At 42.7% G+C, this 21023-nt stretch overlaps 1 protein-coding gene across 3 annotated transcripts in view; it reads right to left on the bottom strand.

The window, feature by feature from the left end:
* LOC126248714 (endothelin-converting enzyme homolog) overlaps nt 1–21023 on the bottom strand; it is a 392778-nt gene that overhangs the window by 86916 nt on the left and 284839 nt on the right. For all 3 annotated transcript variants that reach the window (XM_049950013.1, XM_049950015.1, XM_049950016.1), the window contains exons 5-6: nt 8987–9267; nt 6897–6995 (exon numbers count right to left, since the gene is read on the bottom strand). In XM_049950013.1, the coding sequence (XP_049805970.1) occupies nt 6897–6995; nt 8987–9267 (380 nt within the window). The remainder of the gene's footprint in view (nt 1–6896; nt 6996–8986; nt 9268–21023) is intronic.

The following is a 21023-nucleotide window of genomic DNA, read 5'->3' as shown; positions in this document are numbered from 1 at the left end:
TGCCGGTAGTGCCACACGGCTACAGTCCTGCGAAGTCTACCCGCAGTATCGCAGAAGGAACGTCAGACTTCTCGTAGCCCTATTACACCTCGTTCAAACTCAGTGAGGTGCTGATAACGGCGTCTTTGTCGTCTTAAGGGCATTCTTGAGTAACATCAACTCACCATATCCAATCTCAAAGGTAACTAACGCACACTACCGTTACAGTGCGAATTTAAAGCAAACCTAATTTGCATCCTCATAGGGGCGCTACTAGCGCCACTCTTACGTAACTGGCGTGAAATTTGAATAGCCATCATCTTTCAGATGTAGACACATGCCCACTAACTTTCGTTTATGTCGCACAACTTCTTCTTGATGATGCGACTTTTTTCACGTCAGCGTATGTGAGAGTATGTTTAAATATTTTGATTTGTGCGTATGCATGAAAACTTCCACTTAAACATTTCCCTGCAGTCGAGACTGCAATCGTGGCGACTGAAAATAGCTGACAGACAAAGGCGAAAATATGTTTTCCTATTTCTTGTAACTTCATCTGGTGCGTATCTGAAACGTTAAATAACTGCAGTCTGTCTTGAGACTGCTGAGGAACCACCGATTGTCAGTGGATGCTGTTATCTGCGAGTCAGGAATAAACTTCTTTTTAATACAAAATAAATAAGATTTTTGCTACTAAGTTAGTTGCGATGTTGCATTCTGTTTAATCCAAATGAATGTCAATTCGAAAATAAAATAAATCCAACGATAGAGCCACGAAACGAGTACATGTCTATCAGAATGAAATCGAGTGTTGTACCAGTGTACAGTATCTCATCTGCCAAAAACCAAAGTTCTCTGTTTTATATGTAACAGCCCATAATCTAATAAAAGTGACACGACCGTCTGACATTGAGCAGTCATACTCATTTGGTCCTTCAAGTTTAAGTGTGAGAGGAGATCAAAGTAACTTATATGAGTACATGTCCGAAAGAACAGACTCCACGCATCCACGTAACTGATTCGCCTCGATGGGCCATGAATCCACCACCTTCTGTGTGGATGCGTAATTACGTTCGATCTCCTACGGGTGTCTGAAAGTAGCGAGCGTAGAGGACACGGATGGGGACTGTAGATAGGTGTCGCTCGGTGGGAATGTGAGGGCTGAGAGGCGTGCCGAGCTAGTCCGCGCAACCGTCATAAACACTGTACGCGGATGCCGCAGTGATTAATGCAGTTGTCTACTGACAAGGGAACCTCCCCATCGCACCCCCCTCAGATTTAGTTATAAGTTGGCACAGTGGATAGGCCTTGATAAACTGAACACAGATCAATTGAGAAAACAGGAAGAAGTTGTATGGAACCGTGAAAAAATAAGCAAAATATACAAACTGAGTAGTCCATGGGCCACATAGGCAACATCATGGACAATCTGAGTTCAGGAGCGGCGTGGTCTCGTGGTAGCGTGAGCAGCTGGAGAACGAAAGGTCCTTGGTTCAAGTCTTCCCTCCAGTGAGAATTTTACTTTCTTTATTTTTACATCGTTATTATCTGTCCGTTCGTTCATTGACGTCTCTGTTCACTGTAATAAGTTTAGTGTCTGTGTCTTGCGACCGCATCGCAAAACCGTGCGATTAGTAGACGAAAGGACGTGCCTCTCCAATGGGAACCGAAAACATTTGATCGCAAGGTCATAGGTCAACCGATTCCTCCACAGAAAAACACATCTGATATATTCTATACGACACTGGTAACGGCATGTGCGTCACATGACAGGAATATGTTGTCGACCCACCTAACTTGTACACTTGGCGAATGGGTAAAAAGATTCTTCTACCTTGCCCGATTTAGGTTTTCTTGTGGATGTGATAATCACTCCCAAAAAAGTGATGAAAACACAATAGTTTGTCACATAAACTGAAAATAAAAAAATTAAACTTTTCACTCGATGGAGGATTTGAACCAAGAACCCCTCGCTCCGCAGCTGCTCACCTTACCACGAGACCACGGGGCTCCTGTGTTTTTAGAGTCCTTGATGTCGCATATCTTCCCATGAACTACTCAGTTTGTATATTTTGCTTATTTTTTCACAGTTCCACACAACTTCTTCCTGTTTTCTCAATTGATCTGTGTTCAGTTTTTCAAGGCCTATCCACTGTGCCAACTTATAACTAAATCTGAGGGGGGTGCGATGGGGAGGTTCCCTTGTGAGCAGCGGATCCTGGATTCGAGTCCCAGTCCGTCATACATTCTCACTCGTCGCCGCTGATTTCGCATAAACTCGTGATGCAGCTGACGTCAGTAATTCCTACCCTTTCCTTTCTCCCCCACCACCTTCAGTTTACATAACAAAGTAATTTACTTGTGTGACGCTCTTGCCACGTCTTTGCAGCATAAATTGGAGCGCTATTGAAAATCGTAATTATTTTTTTACAAGTGGTTTTTTAGAATATTACTGGAAATCGATGACGAAGCTATATATAATTTACGCTGTAAGTTGTATAATATAATTCACGAGGGTAATCTGAAAAGTAAGGTCTCCTATTTTTTTATTAGTACATAGACCTGTTTATTTCTACAATGGTTTACATCAGTTTACAGCTTGAACATTTAGCTATTTTTCGACATAATCACCATTTCCATCGATGCATTTTTGTAGACGCTGTGGCAGTTTTTGTATGCCCATGTCATACCAGCTCGCCGCCATGCTGTTCAGAAAGTTATGAAGCTCTTCTTTCACCTCGTCGTCGGAGATGAATAGCTGGGACCACAATTAACGCTGACAGGTACTGTGAGACTCTGAAAAAACTCAAACGGGCAATTCAGAACCGGAGAAGAGGAATGTTGAGCAAGGGCGTACACATTGTCCATGACAACGCTCGCCCACACATCGCACGGCAAACCGTTGCTCTCCTGCAACAGTTTCAGTGGAACATAATCACCCACCCACCCTATATTCCTGACTTGGCGCCCAGCGACTATCACCTCTTCCCTAGTTTAAAAGAACATTTGGCTGGAAAGCAATTGAGCTCCGACGACGAGGTGAAAGAAGAGGTTCATAACTTTCTGAACAGCGTGGCGGCGAGCTGGTATGACATGGGCATACAAAAACTGCCACAACGTCTACAAAAATGCATCGACATAAATGGTGATTATGTCGAAAAATAGCTAAATGTTCAAGCTGTAAACTGATGTAAACCATTGTAGAAATAAACAGCTCTATGCGCTTGTAAAAAAAAAAATAGGAGACCTTACTTTTGGGATTACCCTCGTATTTGTACAAATATAAATACTGACATCGAAAGAAATGGTTCAAATGGCTCTGAGCACTATGGAACTTAACATCTGAGGTCATCAGTCCCCTAGAACTTAGAACTACTTAAACCTAACTAACCTAAGGACATCACACACATCCATGCCGAGGCAGGATTCGAACCTGCGACCGTAGCAGTCGCGCGGTTCCGGACTGACAGCTCGGTCACACCGGCCGGCCCTGACATCGAAATTGACTGTTTTTTATTGTTGTTATCCGTTAATATTTTTGAATCTGAACAATATAGCTGTGAGTTTTAATGATTTTGATCGTCTGCTTTATTTTAACATGAAGTTCAGTGTATAGGCTTTTGATTTTTTCCCCCGAAATCTCGTACCACGAGGCACCACTGCGTTTTTCACAATCATTTTCGGTATCACCACTCTCGTCTAGGCAAGAGGCGTGCGCTATGGAGTCGTGACAGTTAAGTTGGTTCCATTGTGTAATTGAAACCAGATATTCAAAATATCCACGGGTGTACTGTCGGTCTACAGTGTCCAACGGGCACAATATTTCGGCGATCATACATGTTGCCATCATCAGGTGAACTGACGGACTGAGCTCCTGTGAACGTGCCGGCACGAAGATCCATACGCTATGGCTGCTCAGAGGGAACTGGGTTCGGTCGCGGCGGCGGCCGATTTAAATACCCTCCGCCCGCGGCGCGCTCCCTCCGTTGTCCGCACCCCGCGCCACGGTCGCGCGGTGGAACAGATTGCGACGGCGTCTGAGATGACGTCGGAGTGATCGCTCTGTCCGCCGTAGTCGCCACAACTATACGTTTGCTCAATTTACTCTCGATTAACCCAATCGCTGGTTCCCAAGCCTTGCTAAGATTATAGCCACAGTCACGGTTTATGAGGTCGTCATTGGTGCGAATTTCGATGGCCTCTCTAACAACGCTGTCCCAGTATCTCGACGTCTGTACCAGAATTCTCGTGCGTTCATACTCCATAGCGTGATTTTCCGACAAACAGCGTTCAGCGACCGCCGACTTGCTCGGATACATCAGTCGAGTGTGCCTCTGGTGTTCACGGCATCGATCCTCGACGGTACGCATCGTCTGACAAATATACGACTTGGCCGGCCGAAGTGGCCGTGCGGTTAAAGGCGCTGCAGTCTGGAACCGCAAGACCGCTACGGTCGCAGGTTCGAAACCTGCCTTGGGCATGGATGTTTGTGATGTCCTTAGGTTAGTTAGGTTTAACTAGTTCTAAGTTCTAGGGGACTAATGACCTCAGCAGTTGAGTCCCATAGTGCTCAGAGCCATTTGAACCATTTTGAACCAAATATACGTCTTGCCACATTGACACGGAATCTGGTACACGCCGGCCTTCCTCAAACTGAGGTCATCTTTGGCGCTCTCCACCAGTGCACGAGTTTTATTCGGAGGACAAAATACAGTTCCGACCCGGTGTTTCTTCAAAATGCTGGCGATTTTCCCCGAGAGTGCGCCTGTATATGGAATAAACGCACTGCCTACCTCCTCCCTCTGAGCAGCCATAGCGTACGGATCTCCGTGCCAGCACGTTCACAGGAGCTCAGTCCGTCAGTTCACCTGATGATGGCGACATGTATGATCGCCGAAATATTGTGCCCGTTGGACACTGTAGACCGGCAGTACACCCGTGGATATTTTGATTATCAAATACGCCGGGAGAAACTCAAGAAAGAAACTAGATATGTTTGCTTCAATGTCATTCTCAAGTGATTAAATTTTTAAGTATTTTAAAGTCAACGTTGAGTATTTTAGCGAATACTGTAGAGTGCGATTGGCGGGAAATCTTCTGTAATCTATATATGTAATTTCACTTGCAACTTTTGTATCCGACAGTGATTCGGTTTCCCCACCCAGCGCGGACGTGGACGTATCAGAAAGGCCGTGACAAAGACCTTGTAAAAATGAGGCTGCGAGTGGCTGCTGCGGGCCGCCGTCGTAAGGGGAGCCACCCGGTGGCGACTGTTATGGCCGGGCTGGCGGCGGGGCTCGTTCCTAGTTGTACTTTATAGCTGTTCTTATCCCGCCACTATACAGCCTAGATGACTTAGATTGTTTCCGGTCTCGAGTGTTTCCTGACTGGGAACTGCTGCACTGCCACGCCGATCTCGCTACGTCCAGGACCAGTTAGCGCTTCGTTCACTTCTATCGCGGACTTAACAGGAACGTGTGTTGCTTTCCTGTAGTTCGGTGTACTCACTGAAGCAAGTGACGGTAAACAGTTTATACCGACGCCACGCAGGACACAAATGGAACATTGGAATAAAGGTGAAACTTTGGAGAAACTGTTTTTACCAAAATAAAGAAATCATTTAAATTTCACGCAGACATTATAATGTAAGTTCTGTTACGTGGATTCGCCGCTAATGTAGATCTCCTGAAACAGTATTGTGCGGATACTGTGAAAATGTTGGTAGAACGTTTTCTGTGGTATTGTATGCCTACTGCCATTCATGGATCCCTCACCGTCAAATGGGCACCACTGTGAATCGGGCAACTATTCAAGGAAGCTCAAGAATAGTGAAAGAACAGCACAAAAATATCGAGAAATGTGTTCGTCAAAATCGTCCAGAGAAAATACCATGACAGATGTTTTAAATCGATCGCTTTTGTTATCAGATTTTTAATCTATAGTTTACCATTAAAACTATCAACAAATGCGACGAATTGTCGTCTGGGGCCATGCAATTATTGCTACCCTCTTACGCACAAGCAATAGCTGAGTCTTCGTCAGGCGACTCTGATGTTAGCTCGTATACAACAGATGTGTGTAAATAGTTGAAAATTTTTATACAAAAAATTGAAACGTATTATTTTTAGATAAATCATAAAAGTAGGGTACAGAATATTTTTCAAAATTAATTATTTTCAAAACCTTTATGAACTTATTTCCCTCAAACAAATCAATTTTAATTAGAAATTGCACCCTTTTTGTGTGCCACATTTAATTTAACGGCGAATATAATTATTTTCGAATTTAACAGCGCTACAAACATTTGTGAACGTGTTTTTTTCGAATAAGCGATTTTGTTATTAGAAACTCCACCATTTTTGATTCGCCATATCGAATATCGAATTTTGATAAAATAACATAGAATTCATAGTCAGTGACCCTAAAAATCCACGATACCAATTTTCATTTCCGTCTGAATTTTTTCTTTTTCTTTTTGTCCGTCTTTTCCGCAAAATAGGCTCTGTGCAGTGGACCGAATTATAACGAGAGGGGAATCAGTGGCAATTTTACACAGGACCTACATACGGCATCATCGGAGATAGGAGAACATGCTGGTAATCGTGAAATTTTCATACATTCCTGTAACATATAAAATGGAGTTTTTTATTCCTAAAACATGTGTTAGACTGCAGGAGATACTCAGGGCACCATACGAATAGCACAATGTTCAGTGATGAGGTACTGGACTTCTCTGTTGATGTTCGAAACTCTAGTTAGTTGAGCTGACAAAAAATAATTGCTGAAACACTGTTTTCTCTCTAGCACAGATCTTAGTTACTATGTGAACAAACAATTTGCTGATTTTTACTATTATAGTGCAAATTTATAAGGAAAAATTAAAAATAGTGCTCAGTGTTTTAAATATGTGAACTTACCTTAGTCATATACTCCAGATAAGCAGACAATACTTTATCATCCATAGTTCCATTGAGATAGTTGTCACGAGTTGGGAGAGTTAAGCCTCCTTGGTCAATCTGTTGAAAGAAATTATACTGTACTAACAGGAACACATTGTGACTGTTGAAAGCAGTAATTTTTTCTTACTTTCCAATTACACTATTTTTTTACTTCCGAATTACACAAATTTTTGTTTAAGCGTTATAATTAATGGAGCAAACTTATTCCTCGACTACTGAAAGAAATTGTTTTAGTTCGTTACTTACGGCTTTGAATCTTGTGCAGATCTCTCACTCATTAAAAACAGTTGTATCATTTGTCGTTCTCTCAAAGACATGCCTAGATAAATAGAACAATAGCTTGTTCGAATGGCGCTTTCAGAATAATAGAAGAAGTGTGTGTGTGTGTGTGTGTGTGAGAGAGAGAGAGAGAGAGAGAGAGAGAGAGAGAGAGAGATTGATTTTGGGAAACCGCACATGATTAATCTTATATTAGCAAAAAGGTAACGAGAAGAAACGACTCTGGTTTCCATTCAAAGCAACACAAACCGAAAGTCTATTTTATCCTAACATTCAGGGTTACCGATAGATCTTTAAAGGCTTTAAAACGATTTTTAAGGTTCCCCAATTCCAAAAATATGTAACTGCGTCTGTAATACAACTGCAAGGTTAATATATATTTTGGAAAGTGGTCCGAAGATCATGAAATAGGAATAATCTAACAGCTACTATAAAAAATTAGTAAGATTTATTGAAAATCTGCAGTAGCAAACACTATGTGTCCAAAAGTCTTCTGGTGTCAATCGATGTGGATACCAAAGAGTCACCCTTCTAACTGATTGCGCGTACGAGTTGCTTTCGCTTCACTGCAGACGTTAATCTACAGGCAAGGCTTATCATTAACTTCTTATTCACTGAAAGTGGATTTTTCCATTCCTCTGAAACGAGGGGAATCGTCCTGGGCGCTGTTTTGGACGAATTGATCAGGAACGCAACCAAAACTCTAGTTTATTCAAAACAAATTATTTGGACTTCAGTTTTGGGCTTGAAATAGGTTTCTTCATCTCATTTCATTCCAACCGCGAAGTAATGCATCTTTCATTGTAGATCGAAGGGTTCTCGTGGTGATAGACAAAACAGGTCCAGTTTTAAACTTGCACCACAGTGTGAGAAACCTACTATTGTCTACAATACTTTCGTTAATTTTTCCACGGATAAAACCTAACGGCCACAACAAAAGCGAATACTCACCGTCATATCATTACATTACCAGCACCGAACGGTTCTTTAATGGCATCTAAGCGTAAATTCTTACAGTTAACTGTATTTACTTTAACAGCCGACCAATAAATTACATTACTTTTTAAAAACTAGAGCTTATGTACCTATTATTATTAAGTTATATATTAATAGCTTCTATACATGCCAGCATGTGTACATGGACACACACACACACACACACACACACACACACACACACACACACACACACGCACGCACGCACGCACGCACAAGGAACATGCATTCACGGCCTGCCTGCCTCTCACGTTTCCTCCCGCTAGCTACAAGGACTTACACTACGCGCATCCTTAACGTATATTGTTTCTTGGTTAGCAGTTATCTTAATTTAGTCTCTTTCTTGCAGGTGATAGTCTCACCGTATCACGAACATGAATAACACCCTAATAATACCATAACTCTGTCCCCATAATAATGTTTGTCGGTGTTGAACACTGGATATGATCGATCTGAGTCCAAAGGAATGATGTCATTTATCATTGAAAACTATTTGTGCTTTACTGCAGTTGGACAGAGACTCCGTTGTGGTAATATTTCGCTGACGGTCCCCGAATGCAATCCTTCTGTAGCACTGAATTTCAGTGCCCCCACAACACACTAAGGTGAATGCTACTCGTCACGCTCGCGCCAAATCTATGTTATGAAGTACACGGTATCTCAGATTCAATTGCTCGTAAGTGAGCACAGTAATGGTCAGTAAATGCTGGACAGAAACAACAACAACAATATAGATAAAATTTTAAAACGAAAAGGAAAAGATTCGAAATTACCTGTATAATATGTTTCTTGGAATCTCGATCATCTTCACCTACGGCCCAGGTGAATAGTCCACCCATGTTGTAGCGGTTCTGTAACGTTTCCAGCGATTTCTGCAGGCTCCAGTTCTTAATGCTGAAATTACCAGTGATGTTCCACCCTCCAATTTTCTCGAGAAGGTCCAGCATTGGCTTTGGCCCCAGGGTTTCTATTGTGTCGTTGACATCCAAGCAGGACATATAGTACAGTTTCGCTTTGCGCTCTGCCTCACTCTTGAACTCTGACATTGGCTGCTCTGCAAAAAAGGTACATGCACATGAAGTCGTATAAAAGCGATCACAATTAAGACTTTTACAGATCTTTCTCAGTGAAAAATTGGCCTTTTTAGCTTAGTTGTAATATATAATTATTCCAAAGCTTCATGGGAAATTAAACTTCGTAATATGAAAACCTTTTTCACTTACTTCAGTGTCTAAGAGTTATTTTTGTTAAAACAAGAACATTCTTAAGCGCAATTAACAATTCAATAGAGAGAGTACACTGTTGTACCTAAGAATTGCAACACGTACTAATAATGGATACAAACGTACAAATATTACTTTACGAGTACATGTTACTCCATATACGGCATAATCAGAATGCAAAAACCGAACAAGGTGGCACAGTGCTTAAAACTCTTATCGGCCAGGAATCGAGTCCAATTCTCCGAGTAGACATCCTGATTTAGATTTCCCGTGGTTTCCCTAAATTACTTCACATGAATGCTAGGCTTTTGCTCCAACGAAGTCACCATCAGTTCCCTTCTCTGCCTATGTCTAAGAGGGTTAATAATCCATTTTTAACTATCAAGACGTCGACTAAACATTAAACAATAACTTATTTTTCTTGGAATGCTCTTGTCACACTTGCAGATTATGTTCAGAGGTCTCTGTTTCTACTTGAGGCCATTAAGAGTGAATATCGCGGAAATTGTTGACATTTCGTAATCTTGAAATGTAATAGGTTGCCACTCCCCTTGTTTTGGTTCAAATGGTTCAAATGGCTCTGAGCACTATGGGACTCAACTGCTGTAGTCATAAGTCCCCTATAACTTAGAACTACTTAAACCTAACTAACCTAAGGACAGCACACAACACCCAGCCATCACGAGGCAGAGAAAATCCCTGACCCCGCCGGGAATCGAACCCGGGAACCCGGGCGTGGGAAGCGAGAACGCTACCGCACGACCACGAGATGCGGGCCTTGTTTTGTTAAATTAGAAGTTAGTTACTGGGCCACACAACTACCTCAACAGTTTTAAACCATACCATATTATTCATACTTATTGGATAATAATATTATGTACTACTGGTCTTTAAAATTGCAACACCACGATAGCCGCATGCAACAAGCATAAAATTGGCATGACCGTGAACTGCTTGCTTGTACTGGGTGGTTATAATTAAAGTGCAGCTACTCACGGAATTCCAGTGTGGGTAGTAATTATGGTATGGTAGCGAAACTTGGAAGACATTCTAATGCGTTAATGCGGAACCGATTTATGCTGGAAGAAGATTAGTTCCAATTTTGGCCACTAGGTGCAAATACGATGCCGCGAATGCAATAAAGACCTTGAAAAATGTTTCCATATGCAGTAGATTAGGAAGGGGACGTGGGAAAAATAGATCAAACAATTGAGAAAGACATAATGTTGATTTTATTATTAACCGCCGCTTGCACAGTTCGTTCAATACAAGCACCGAAGACGCCGACGAGATGCTGTACAGCGCCAGATTTCCGCCTGGTAGAAAAAATTGGAACTAATTTATTCCAGTGTAAATCGGTGCAGCATTAATTCATTAGCATATCTACCAAGTTTCGCTGCCATACGATAAGTGCAGCCCACACAGGACCTTCGTCAATAGCATCACTTTAATTATAACTTCCCAGTATACGAAAATGATTAAGGAATAACGCCGTCTGCATTCTGTATGTAAGGAAATATGACAAAGCGGGTTTGTCACTGATAAATACGTTACAAATGTTGTTTCTTTGTGAGAAGATTTTGTTCTGCCTCGAATAAGAAGGAGAAACAGCTAACAGCACGTTTTGCAATTCGACAGCGGCATAATCATGACCCATCAGAACTCCGGTCTATCGATCGGTGAAATTTCTGCTCTCATTGGTTCGGATACCACAACTGTTGTGCTAATATGGAATCGATGGGAACAAGAAGGCCAATCTCGACGCCATGCATGATACAGACACCGCCACGCGACAAGCGCCCAAGATGACACACACTGTTCGCTCGACCGTGCAGGACTGTAGAGTGACGTCACATACCTTCCTTCAGTAAATGGGCTTTTTTGAAGCAAGACAAGTAAGTTTTAACACGGACAGTGCTGGGATGTGTGGAGCATAACGGGCGTTCAGCGCGGTGACGAGTGTTGTGATTTCTCTTTCGATGTGTTTCCTCTTGCTGTTGAAATTTAAGTAATTTCAAACAAATGAACACACTCCCAACAAATAAGACGAGGCTCGCCGACAATGATGCGCCCAACAACAACACCGTACACATGATTAGTAACACGTCATCTTATCAGTCGATTCCTGATTCTGCGTATGTTATCACGATGGATGTAGATACACTATGTGATCAAAAGTAACCCGACACCCACAAAAACATACGTTTTTCATATTAGGTGCATTGTGCTGCCACCTACTGGCAGGTACTCCATATCAGCGACCTCAGTAGTCATTAGACATAGTGAGAGAGCAGAATGGGCAGCTCCGCGTTACTCGTGGACTTCGAACGTGGTCAGGTGATTGGGTGTCCCTTGTGTCATACGTCTGTACTCCTAAACATCGGTAGGTCCACTGTTTCCGATGTGATAGTGAAGTGGAAACGTGAAGGGACACGTACAGCACAAAAACGTGAAGGCAGACTTCGTCTCTTGACTGACAGACACCGCCGACAGTTTAAGAGGGTCGTAACGTGTAATAGGCAGACATCTATCCAGATCATCACACAGGAATTCCAAACTGCATCAGGATCCACTGCAAGTATTATGACAGTTACGCGGGAGGTGAGAAAACTTGGATTTCACGGTCGAGCGGCTGCTCATAAGCCACACATTACGCCGGTAAATGCCAAACGACGCCTCGTTGGTGTAAGGAGCGTAAACATTGGACTATTGAACAGTGGAAAAACGTTGTGTGGAGTGACGAATCACGGTACACAATGTGGCGATCCGATGGCAGGGTGTGGGTATGGCGAATGCCCGGTGAACGTCATCAGCCAGCTTGTGTAGTGCCAACAGTAAAATTCTGAGGTGGTGGTGTTATGGAACGGTCGTGTTTTTCATGGAGGGAGCTTGCACCCCTTGTTGTTTTGCGTGGCACTATCACAGCACAGGCCTACATTGATGTTTTAATCGCCTTCTTGGTTCCCACTGTTGAAGAGCAATTCGGAGATGGCTATTGTATCTTTCAACCCGATCGAGCACCTGTTCATAATGCTCGGCCTGTGGCGGAGTGGTTACACGACAATAACATCCTTGTAATGGACTGTCTTGCACAGAGTCCTGAACTGAATCCTATAGAACACCTTTGGGATGTTCTGGAACGACGACTTCGTGCCAGGCCTCACCGACCGACATCGATACCTCTCCTCAATGCAGCACTCCGTGAAGAATGGGCTGCCATTCCCCAAGTTATCTTCCAGCACCTGATTGAACGTATTCCTGCGAGTGTGGAAGCTGTCATCAAGACTAAGGGTGGGCCAACACCATACTGAATTCCAGCATTACCGATGGAGGGAGCCACAAACTTGTAAGTCATTTTCAGCCAGGTGTCCAGATATTTTTGATCTCATAGACTATGTGTGGAGTCTCCGAGGAGAACTAACGATATCCGATTTCATTCGTCAGCGTCATACAGGGCCAGCTCCTGGCGTGTTGGTATGCCGCTGGGTACACAACATGATCATCAGAGCGCACAAATAGGTGCGTAATAGGTTACGAGAGGGAAGGCCGACCCCTCCTTTTATAGTTACAACGCACGAAATGTGTTGTTATTGTTGTAGATAATGACGATGACGACGACGACGACGACGACGATGATGATGATGAGTTTTGTCCTTTAGGCTGGTCCATCACTTCAAATTTAGCATCCTCAAGTCCTCCCGGTATTCTGTCATACTTTTCGTAGCTGCGTATGATGCATTTATCTTGATATCGTGAATTAACTTGTATCTTCTACTGCCTCTGGCCCATTTCCCTGTCACCATTCCTCTGAGTGTGTCGTTTGTTATGCAGTCCTTTCTCATCGAGTGTCCTAGGCAGATTCTTTTCCTACTATTAACTGTTTTTAAATGTGTTGATTTGCTTGATGTTACTGAAATTTTAACAGAAAGAAGAAACATATTGTAATAAAACCTGAATAGTTTTCTCATTGCTATCCAGAAACGAGGTGAGCGGTGAAAATTCGTTTTTCTTTTGCTGAAAACTACGCTATTAAAATTTGTTACAGTCCAGCGCGGAATATATTATTTGCTTTATAGGAAATATTTAGTGATCGTTATTTTAATAGTTACGGTAAATATCTTCAATCCCCTACGCAGCGCAGCCAGTACAGTGAAATTGGTTTGGAGAAAAGTGGAAATTGAATCCCTTCCAGCTCTCCATTGATTTTGCTTCATCACAATATTTCCCAGATCACTTCAAGCTAATGCTGGTCTGAATCCTTCAACATCTTAACACCTACTGTCTCGGAAGAACTCTATGTAGATGTAAGGCATGTGCCGGCCGCTGTGGCCGAACGGTTCTAGGCGCTTCAGTCTGGAACTGCGTGACCGCTACGGTCGCAGGTTCGAATCCTGCCTCGGGCATGGATGTGTGTGATGTCCTTAGGTTAGTTAGGTTAAAGTAGTTCTAAGTTCTAGGGGACTGATGACCTCAGATGTTAAGTCTCGTAGTGTTCAGAGCCATTTGTGCCATTTGTGAGGCTTGACTTCAGTAAGCCAACTTCTCCGCTCCTTCTTTTACCTGTAAACCATAATGGTAGGGGAAGTGTTTCCACTTACTATAATTGTAGCAAATCGACGAAAAGAGTTAATTATGCTATAAAAACATAAGTTCGAGATCTTAATAGCTAACGGGATTCTAATCGATACAAATCAGTTCAGAAAAAAGAAAAACATTATTTTAATAAATAAAGCAATAATTCGTTTTGTTAAGTGTGTTTATTTAAGCTAATACGCGTTTCGGGATTTTGTCCATTTTCAATCAGCGTAATACATATTTGAATCTCCAGTGAGTACATAGTTAAAACATCGACAGCAAACTGGATGCTGCAGATGCCCTGTGCAAAGTAACAATTTTGTTTGGCTGCTACATTCGCGAATTGTATATTTACGATGTATTGTTGTTTCGGTATACTTACTTTTTACTCTGCTGTTGTTATTCCAATTCTCGCCCTTACAGATGTTGCACAAACGTTATTTTTCTTCTGTTTAATACGGGGCAGCTGCAGCATCCAATTTGTTACCGATGTTGTAACTATGTCCTGACTGAAGACTCAAAAATGTATTACGCTAACTGAAGATGGTTGAAAACACGACACGCGTATCAGCTTAAATAAAAATACATGACAAAGTGGCTGGTTGCTGTATTTATTAAAATAATATAACCCACAGCCACGGAGCTCAGTAGCCAGTAAAATGGATAAATTATTGTAAAAGTAAATAAATAAAGCCCATGTCCCTTAAGTATGTCCGTAACACAGGCAAACTGCAATTTTTGTTCTGTATTTCCAGGAATGTGGCTTGCGTAATATTGGCCTTTATAATCTTGTTAATACCTTAGTAATGTGTGTCAGACAACATTCCCTAAGACGAGGTAAGTGCTACACAGGCGCTTCTATTCTTAAGGATAAAATGGTTCAAATGGCTCTGAGCACTATGGGACTTAACATCTATGGTCATCAGTCCCCTAGAACTTAGAACTACTTAAACCTAACTAACCTAAGGACACCACACAACACCCAGTCATCACGAGGCAGAGAAAATCCCTGACCCCGCCGGGAATCGAACCCGGGAATCTTAAGGATACTTTCCTTCATAAGCACCCGTGAGAACTTAATGACCATAAATAATTAATCTAAGCCTAAATCACTGGACATTCACTGATTTCAGGTAAAATAATTGTTCCTTTAAATTTTTTCATTCTACTCTGTACTCAGCCATCACGGACGGCGCAGTATACGTATGGGTGTGGGTCAGCGAGGCCCACTTATTGGCGGATCCTTGACGCTGTCCACCATGTGGGGATTCGACTGGCCACGGGTGCTTATCGGACTAGTCCCATACCCAGCCTCTGTGCTGAGGCGGAAGAACCGCCACTTACCATCCGGCGGCAGCTCCTGTTGGTGCGCCACGCCTGTAAGTTTCTTGCAGCTCCAACCTCACCCGCTCACCATATTGTTGCTCGTCTGCCTCTGGAGCGCCTATTTTCCAACCGTCCACGAGCCACGATGCCATTAGGGATCCGTGTGCAACGTGTGCTGGAGTCCCTCGGTGTGGAGCCCGTACAGCCCCAAATCCAGGGTTGTAACCGCCTGCCACCCTGGTTACTGGAGAGTCCCAGAGTGATTTTAGATTTGGTGCGGTACAAGAGAGACTGAACTCCTGCCACCGTTTTTAATGCAACATTTTCTGCCATTTTTTCTGAGCACCACGACAATGTAGCTGTTTTTACGGATGGGTCGAAACAGGGGGAGTCTGTTGGTTGCTCTGTTTTTCCAGATCGTGTCCTCAAGGTCCGACTGCCTCAAGCATTTACTGTCTTTGATGCAGAATTGTCTGCGATCTTGCGGGTACTGGAGCAGATGAGATGCTCTTCCCGTCCTAAATTTCTTGTATGTTCCAATTCACTAAGTGCCCTTCACTCATTGCAACGTTTGTATCCAGAAGATAAAATAGTCCAGAACATCCAGTATGCCCTCCTCCAACTACAAAGACTGGGGAAGAAGGTGGTTCTCTGCTGGGTTCTAGGGCACGTCAGCATTGCTGGGAACGAAAGGGCAGATCTCGCAGCGAAGGAGGCGTGTCTCGAACCGCAAGTATTTCAGTGTGCCATCCCCCTGCACGCACTCACCTCGCTATTGAGCTCACGAGTCATGTGTCGGTGGGAGGATGAGTGGATGGAAATGACTGACAATAAGCTCCGTTTAGTCAAGCCCACAACGCGTGTGTGGTGTACTTCTTTCCAGCCCCGCAGACGGGACGAGGTTCTCCTCACGCGGCTTCGGATAGGCCACAGTCCTATGACGCACGGCTTCCTGCTCCGGCGAGAGGACTCTCCAGTGTGTGGTACTTGTAGCGTCCTGGTTACTGTGCGCCACGTTTTATTGGATTGCGTTTCATTTTCTGACCAGCGGGCCGCGGCTGACTTACCGGCGGATCTGCCATCTCTTTTAGGAAATACTCAAACGGATTTGGTTAAAGTGTTAAAGTTCTGTGACTTGTCCACTGTTTTTACCAAGATTTTAGAGAGGGTCTTAATTTGTTCACAGGGTGACTGGCTCGCCCATATTTTACGTTAGTGGCCAGCCAGTGACAATTTCCTGTGGCATCCTTGACGCTCCTTTCTCGTTTTCCTTAGGTTTTATTTTCTTATACAGCATTTATCATCTTTTCCCGCTTATTTTGCGTGTATGCTTCCATTTTACTAAATTTGTCCACATTCATTTCTTTTAATGTGTGTCAAGGCGCTGATGACCTCGACGTTGAGCGCCCGTAAGCCCCAACACACACACACACACACACACACACACAGTAATCGTACGGAAGTATACAGACGTCTACCAGAGTATCAGTTGAAGTTAAGTCATGGGTCCATCTCAGATAGAAGGACAATGTGAAAATTTCCGTTTTGAGTCAACGCTCATAGTTCAAAGTTTTTTCCGAGAGTAGAGTCCATTCCTGAATTTAGATTCTGGTAGGTCTGCAAAATACTCATCTCCGGTTGTTATAACCTCTGTATTTGACTCAAAACTGTTGCTGCCACGAGTTTCTACAGCTGTGGGATATGCGAATTTCAAAAGTCCTAAGAAATTTAGTGCGTAGATAGAACGTTCCAACAAAGCACAACTCAAATTTCCAGTTTTTCCTTTCATAAAATTCCTTTTCGGAAAGTTCCAATGTCCTGATGAAAGATACTTTTGTTCAATACAGGACTTTTGTAACCTGTATCTTTTATCCAATTGGATCAGAAAACTTGCCAGTCATCGTTTTACGTCTTCTAGGCAATCAGTAAAGGCAATCCTTTTTCCTTGTAGAAAACACTAGAATTAACCTTTCCCGCAGATAAAATCGACTTCTTTTGTGGAGCCAACGGCCGGCCGAAGTGGCCGTGCGGTTCTAGGCGCTGCAGTCTGGAACCGCAATACCGCTACGGTCCCAGGTTCGAATCCTGCCTCGGGCATGGATGTGTGTGATGTCCTTAGGTTAGTTAGGTTTAACTAGTTCTAAGTTCTAAGGGACTAATGACCTCAGAAGTTGAGTCCCATAGTGCTCAGAGCCATTTTGTGGAGCCAACGGCCGTTTCGTTTCTGGCTTGATGCGGTGGACTCACGGCTAAGTCAGATTAACAAATTTGTGCATAACGTCAGTTGGATTCTTTCTAAATTATTCATCTCTTCGTCGGTCAACGACCCTTATAAAGTTAACGCGAGACGGAAAGAAAGAAAGAGAGAGAGATAGACAGAGAGATAGAGAAAAGATTCAAAGAAGTTATATGTTTAGATTGTGTGAGAGCATCACTGAAATGCTCAACACATTAGTGTAGGAAACGATGCAAGAAAGGTGTTGGGCATCGTGGAGGATCTTACTCTCTGAATTCCAGGAGTACATGTTGCAGTACCCTGTGAAGTATTACTTTCTCTACCACAAACTTGCTAAACAACCACGCGTGAAAATGTAAAAATTCGTTATTATAGAGAGGGATACTGGCAATGTTTTTACCTCATACCAGTCTTGTGTTACAAGAGAAAGGTAAAATTTCTGGTACACTATCTATCCTCTGTAATGCACCTTACGTGCTAACATTATTCAAATGTAGATGAAGGATTTCCCTAAAACACATTGAAGGTTGTAATTTTTCTATATCGGAGACTCTTAGGAGAAGTCTTGCAACTAATCGAAAGAGGTAGAAGAAATTCAGGCCATCTGAAATTCAAAACAAATCAGACCCTTTTTGCTAGCGATTACCAGGCACAACCAACTTCAATGAAGTGTCTCATGCAATATTCTACCGCTGTTCACAGAGGACAAAGCCCTGACGCATGAATCAATAACTGAAGGTGAATGCTGCGGACGTGATTAAAACTTTCGGAGCGTAGTTCCCAGCTACAAAGAGCCAGCAAACAATGCCGCTGACGCCGCGTTTAGCAACGACACCTGTCGTCGGTGTATGGAACTGAACCCGAACTCCACAGGCAACATTTCGGAGGTTGTTCAGGGATTTCAGGGTTATATATTTTGGTGTCAGGAACGGTGATCGTCTGTGCTTCGTTACAGAGTAATAATGTAATTATTACTAATTAGGTTTGTTATCCAGTTGCCTTTGTTTCTCTGAAAATGCTTTCACAGCAGTGAAAAAGCCTGTAATATGCGATCAACAAAACGTACAATAGAAAATAGAGAGTAATTCAAGAACTCTCAGTGCTAAAGTGTTGTGATGTGGCATGGTATTCAGTGGTCAGGTGCATATCGGATATCTCTTCCTCAGTAAACATATTCATACTGGTGTGTATCACAGTTTGACCGGAAAACCGAACCCTAGCCAGAACCGACAAGTACCGAGTGTTAAACTGAAGACGAAAATGAAAGTGTGCATTTCTGTCGGCAACAGCAAGTGACGTGAATAAATCGAACAATTTCGTTTCCAAACAAGACACGCAGCACACACCACTGACATTTTCTCTGTTGTACATACATTTTCAGTGTAACAAAGATACAGAGACAGAAGATCGCAAGAAATCAAACGAAATGTAATTACTGCGTAACGAGCCACCAGACACCCCAGATCCCTTATAACGAAATACTCAGAAAATAACTTTGAACGACCTTCGAGATTTTGTAGCTGGAGTTCGGATTCACCTTGTACACGCACGTAAGGCAGGAAAAATGATGACGTTATCATTCATTAATGGTGCCAGTTGCAGCCCTTAGCTTATCACATACGTTAAAATTCTCTACTATTTATTATTTTGTGATGTTCCTCGTTATGACACTTCTCTGTCCTCTGCTGACAATGACAACGTGCATAGGAACGCCTGTAGCGCATTTTCTCTTTTACAAACTCACTATCTGCAATTATGTCATTACAGTTCGTGCAATCTCTAGAAACAATTTGCCTCTTTGCTGAAGGCGACTGGTGTATCGTTTAAGTACAGTTCCACAAAACAGGGAGGTCGTACATGAACATCTACATAACTACTCCGCAATTCATAAGTGCCTGGCAGAGGTTTAATATAACCACTTTCACTCTATTTCTCTACCGTTACACTCCCAGACAGCGTGCGGTAATAACGAAATTTTCCATGTGAGCTGCGGTTTCTCTTATTTTATTACGATTATCATTTCTCCCTATGTAGATGGACGTCAATAAAATATTTTCGCATTCGGAGGAGAAAGCTGGATATTGAAGTGTCGCGAAAAGATCTCACCGCAACGACAAACGCCTATGTTTTAATAATGGCCACCCCTGTTCGTGTATCAGAACTACCCTTCTTTGAGCTTTTTCGATGTGCTCCGTCACTTCTATATGGCAAGGATCCCATACCTCACAGCAATATGGTATCAGAGGACGGACAGGCTAATGTAGGCAGTCTCTTTTGTGGATTTGTTGCATTCTCCACACCATTACCTAACCTCATACATTTTCTTAAGCATCAACGACTGGCAACAACCAGTGCTTTCCACGGTCATTAGAACGCGCCATTACAAAAACTGTATATCATATCGTCCAAAGAATTTCATTTTCAATTAGTTATTTCAGCGTGGTCTCGACCGAACAGACCGAAATACCTACCTTCCCCCTCACCCCTCACCCCACCCTTAATGGATACTGATTAACATAAATTAGACAATTTTTTCTTGGAAGTTAATTCCAGTCACACATGAAGCGCCAGTATGTCAAACTTTATGGTAACCATATTTGAATAGAAATATAATATACATCAGAAAACAAACAGCTGTAAAATGTTCACAACGTTAATAACTATGTTAAAGTGAGGAAACTGAATGTTATTTTCAATGTAAAATACAGGGTGATCAAAAAGTCAGTACAAATTTGAAAACTTAATAAATCACGGAATAATGTAGATAGAGAGGTAAAAATTGACACACATGCTTGGAATGACATGGGGTTTTATTAGAACCGAAAAAAAACAAAGGTCACCAAATGTCCGACAGATGGCGCTGGACAGCAAAACTGCTACCCTGACGGGTGAGAGGTATACTGATATGTTACAGAATCGCATCATCCCCAGCCTGGCTGATAAACACCTGCTGGAACGTACAATGTTTATGCAGGATGGCGCTCCACCCCATATTGCTAGACGCGAGAAAGATCTCTTGCGCGCGTCGTTTCGTGATGATGGTGTGCTCAGCTGCCACTTTCGTCATGCTTGGCCTCACAGGTCCCCAGACCTCAGTCCGTGCGATTATTCGCTTTGGGGTTACCTGAAGTCACAAGTGTATCGTGATCGACCGACATCTCTAGGGATGCTGAAAGACAACATCCGACGTCAATGCCTCACCATAACTCCGGACATGCTTTACAGTGCTGTTCACAACATTATTCCTCGACTACAGCTATTGTTGAGGAATGATGGTGGACATATTGAGCATTTCCTGTAAAGAACATCATCTTTGCTTTTTCTTACTTTGTTATGCTAATTATTGCTATTTGATCAGATGAAGTGCCATCTGTCGGACATTTTTTGAACGTTTGTATTTTTTTGGTTCTAATAAAACCGCATGTCATTCCAAGCATGTGTGTCAATTTG

Source organism: Schistocerca nitens, chromosome 3 (assembly GCF_023898315.1).
Source record: "Schistocerca nitens isolate TAMUIC-IGC-003100 chromosome 3, iqSchNite1.1, whole genome shotgun sequence".
Lineage (NCBI taxonomy): Eukaryota > Metazoa > Arthropoda > Insecta > Orthoptera > Acrididae > Schistocerca > Schistocerca nitens.
Note: the sequence above shows the minus strand (reverse complement) of the source record. Positions and strands in the feature narration are given on the sequence as shown.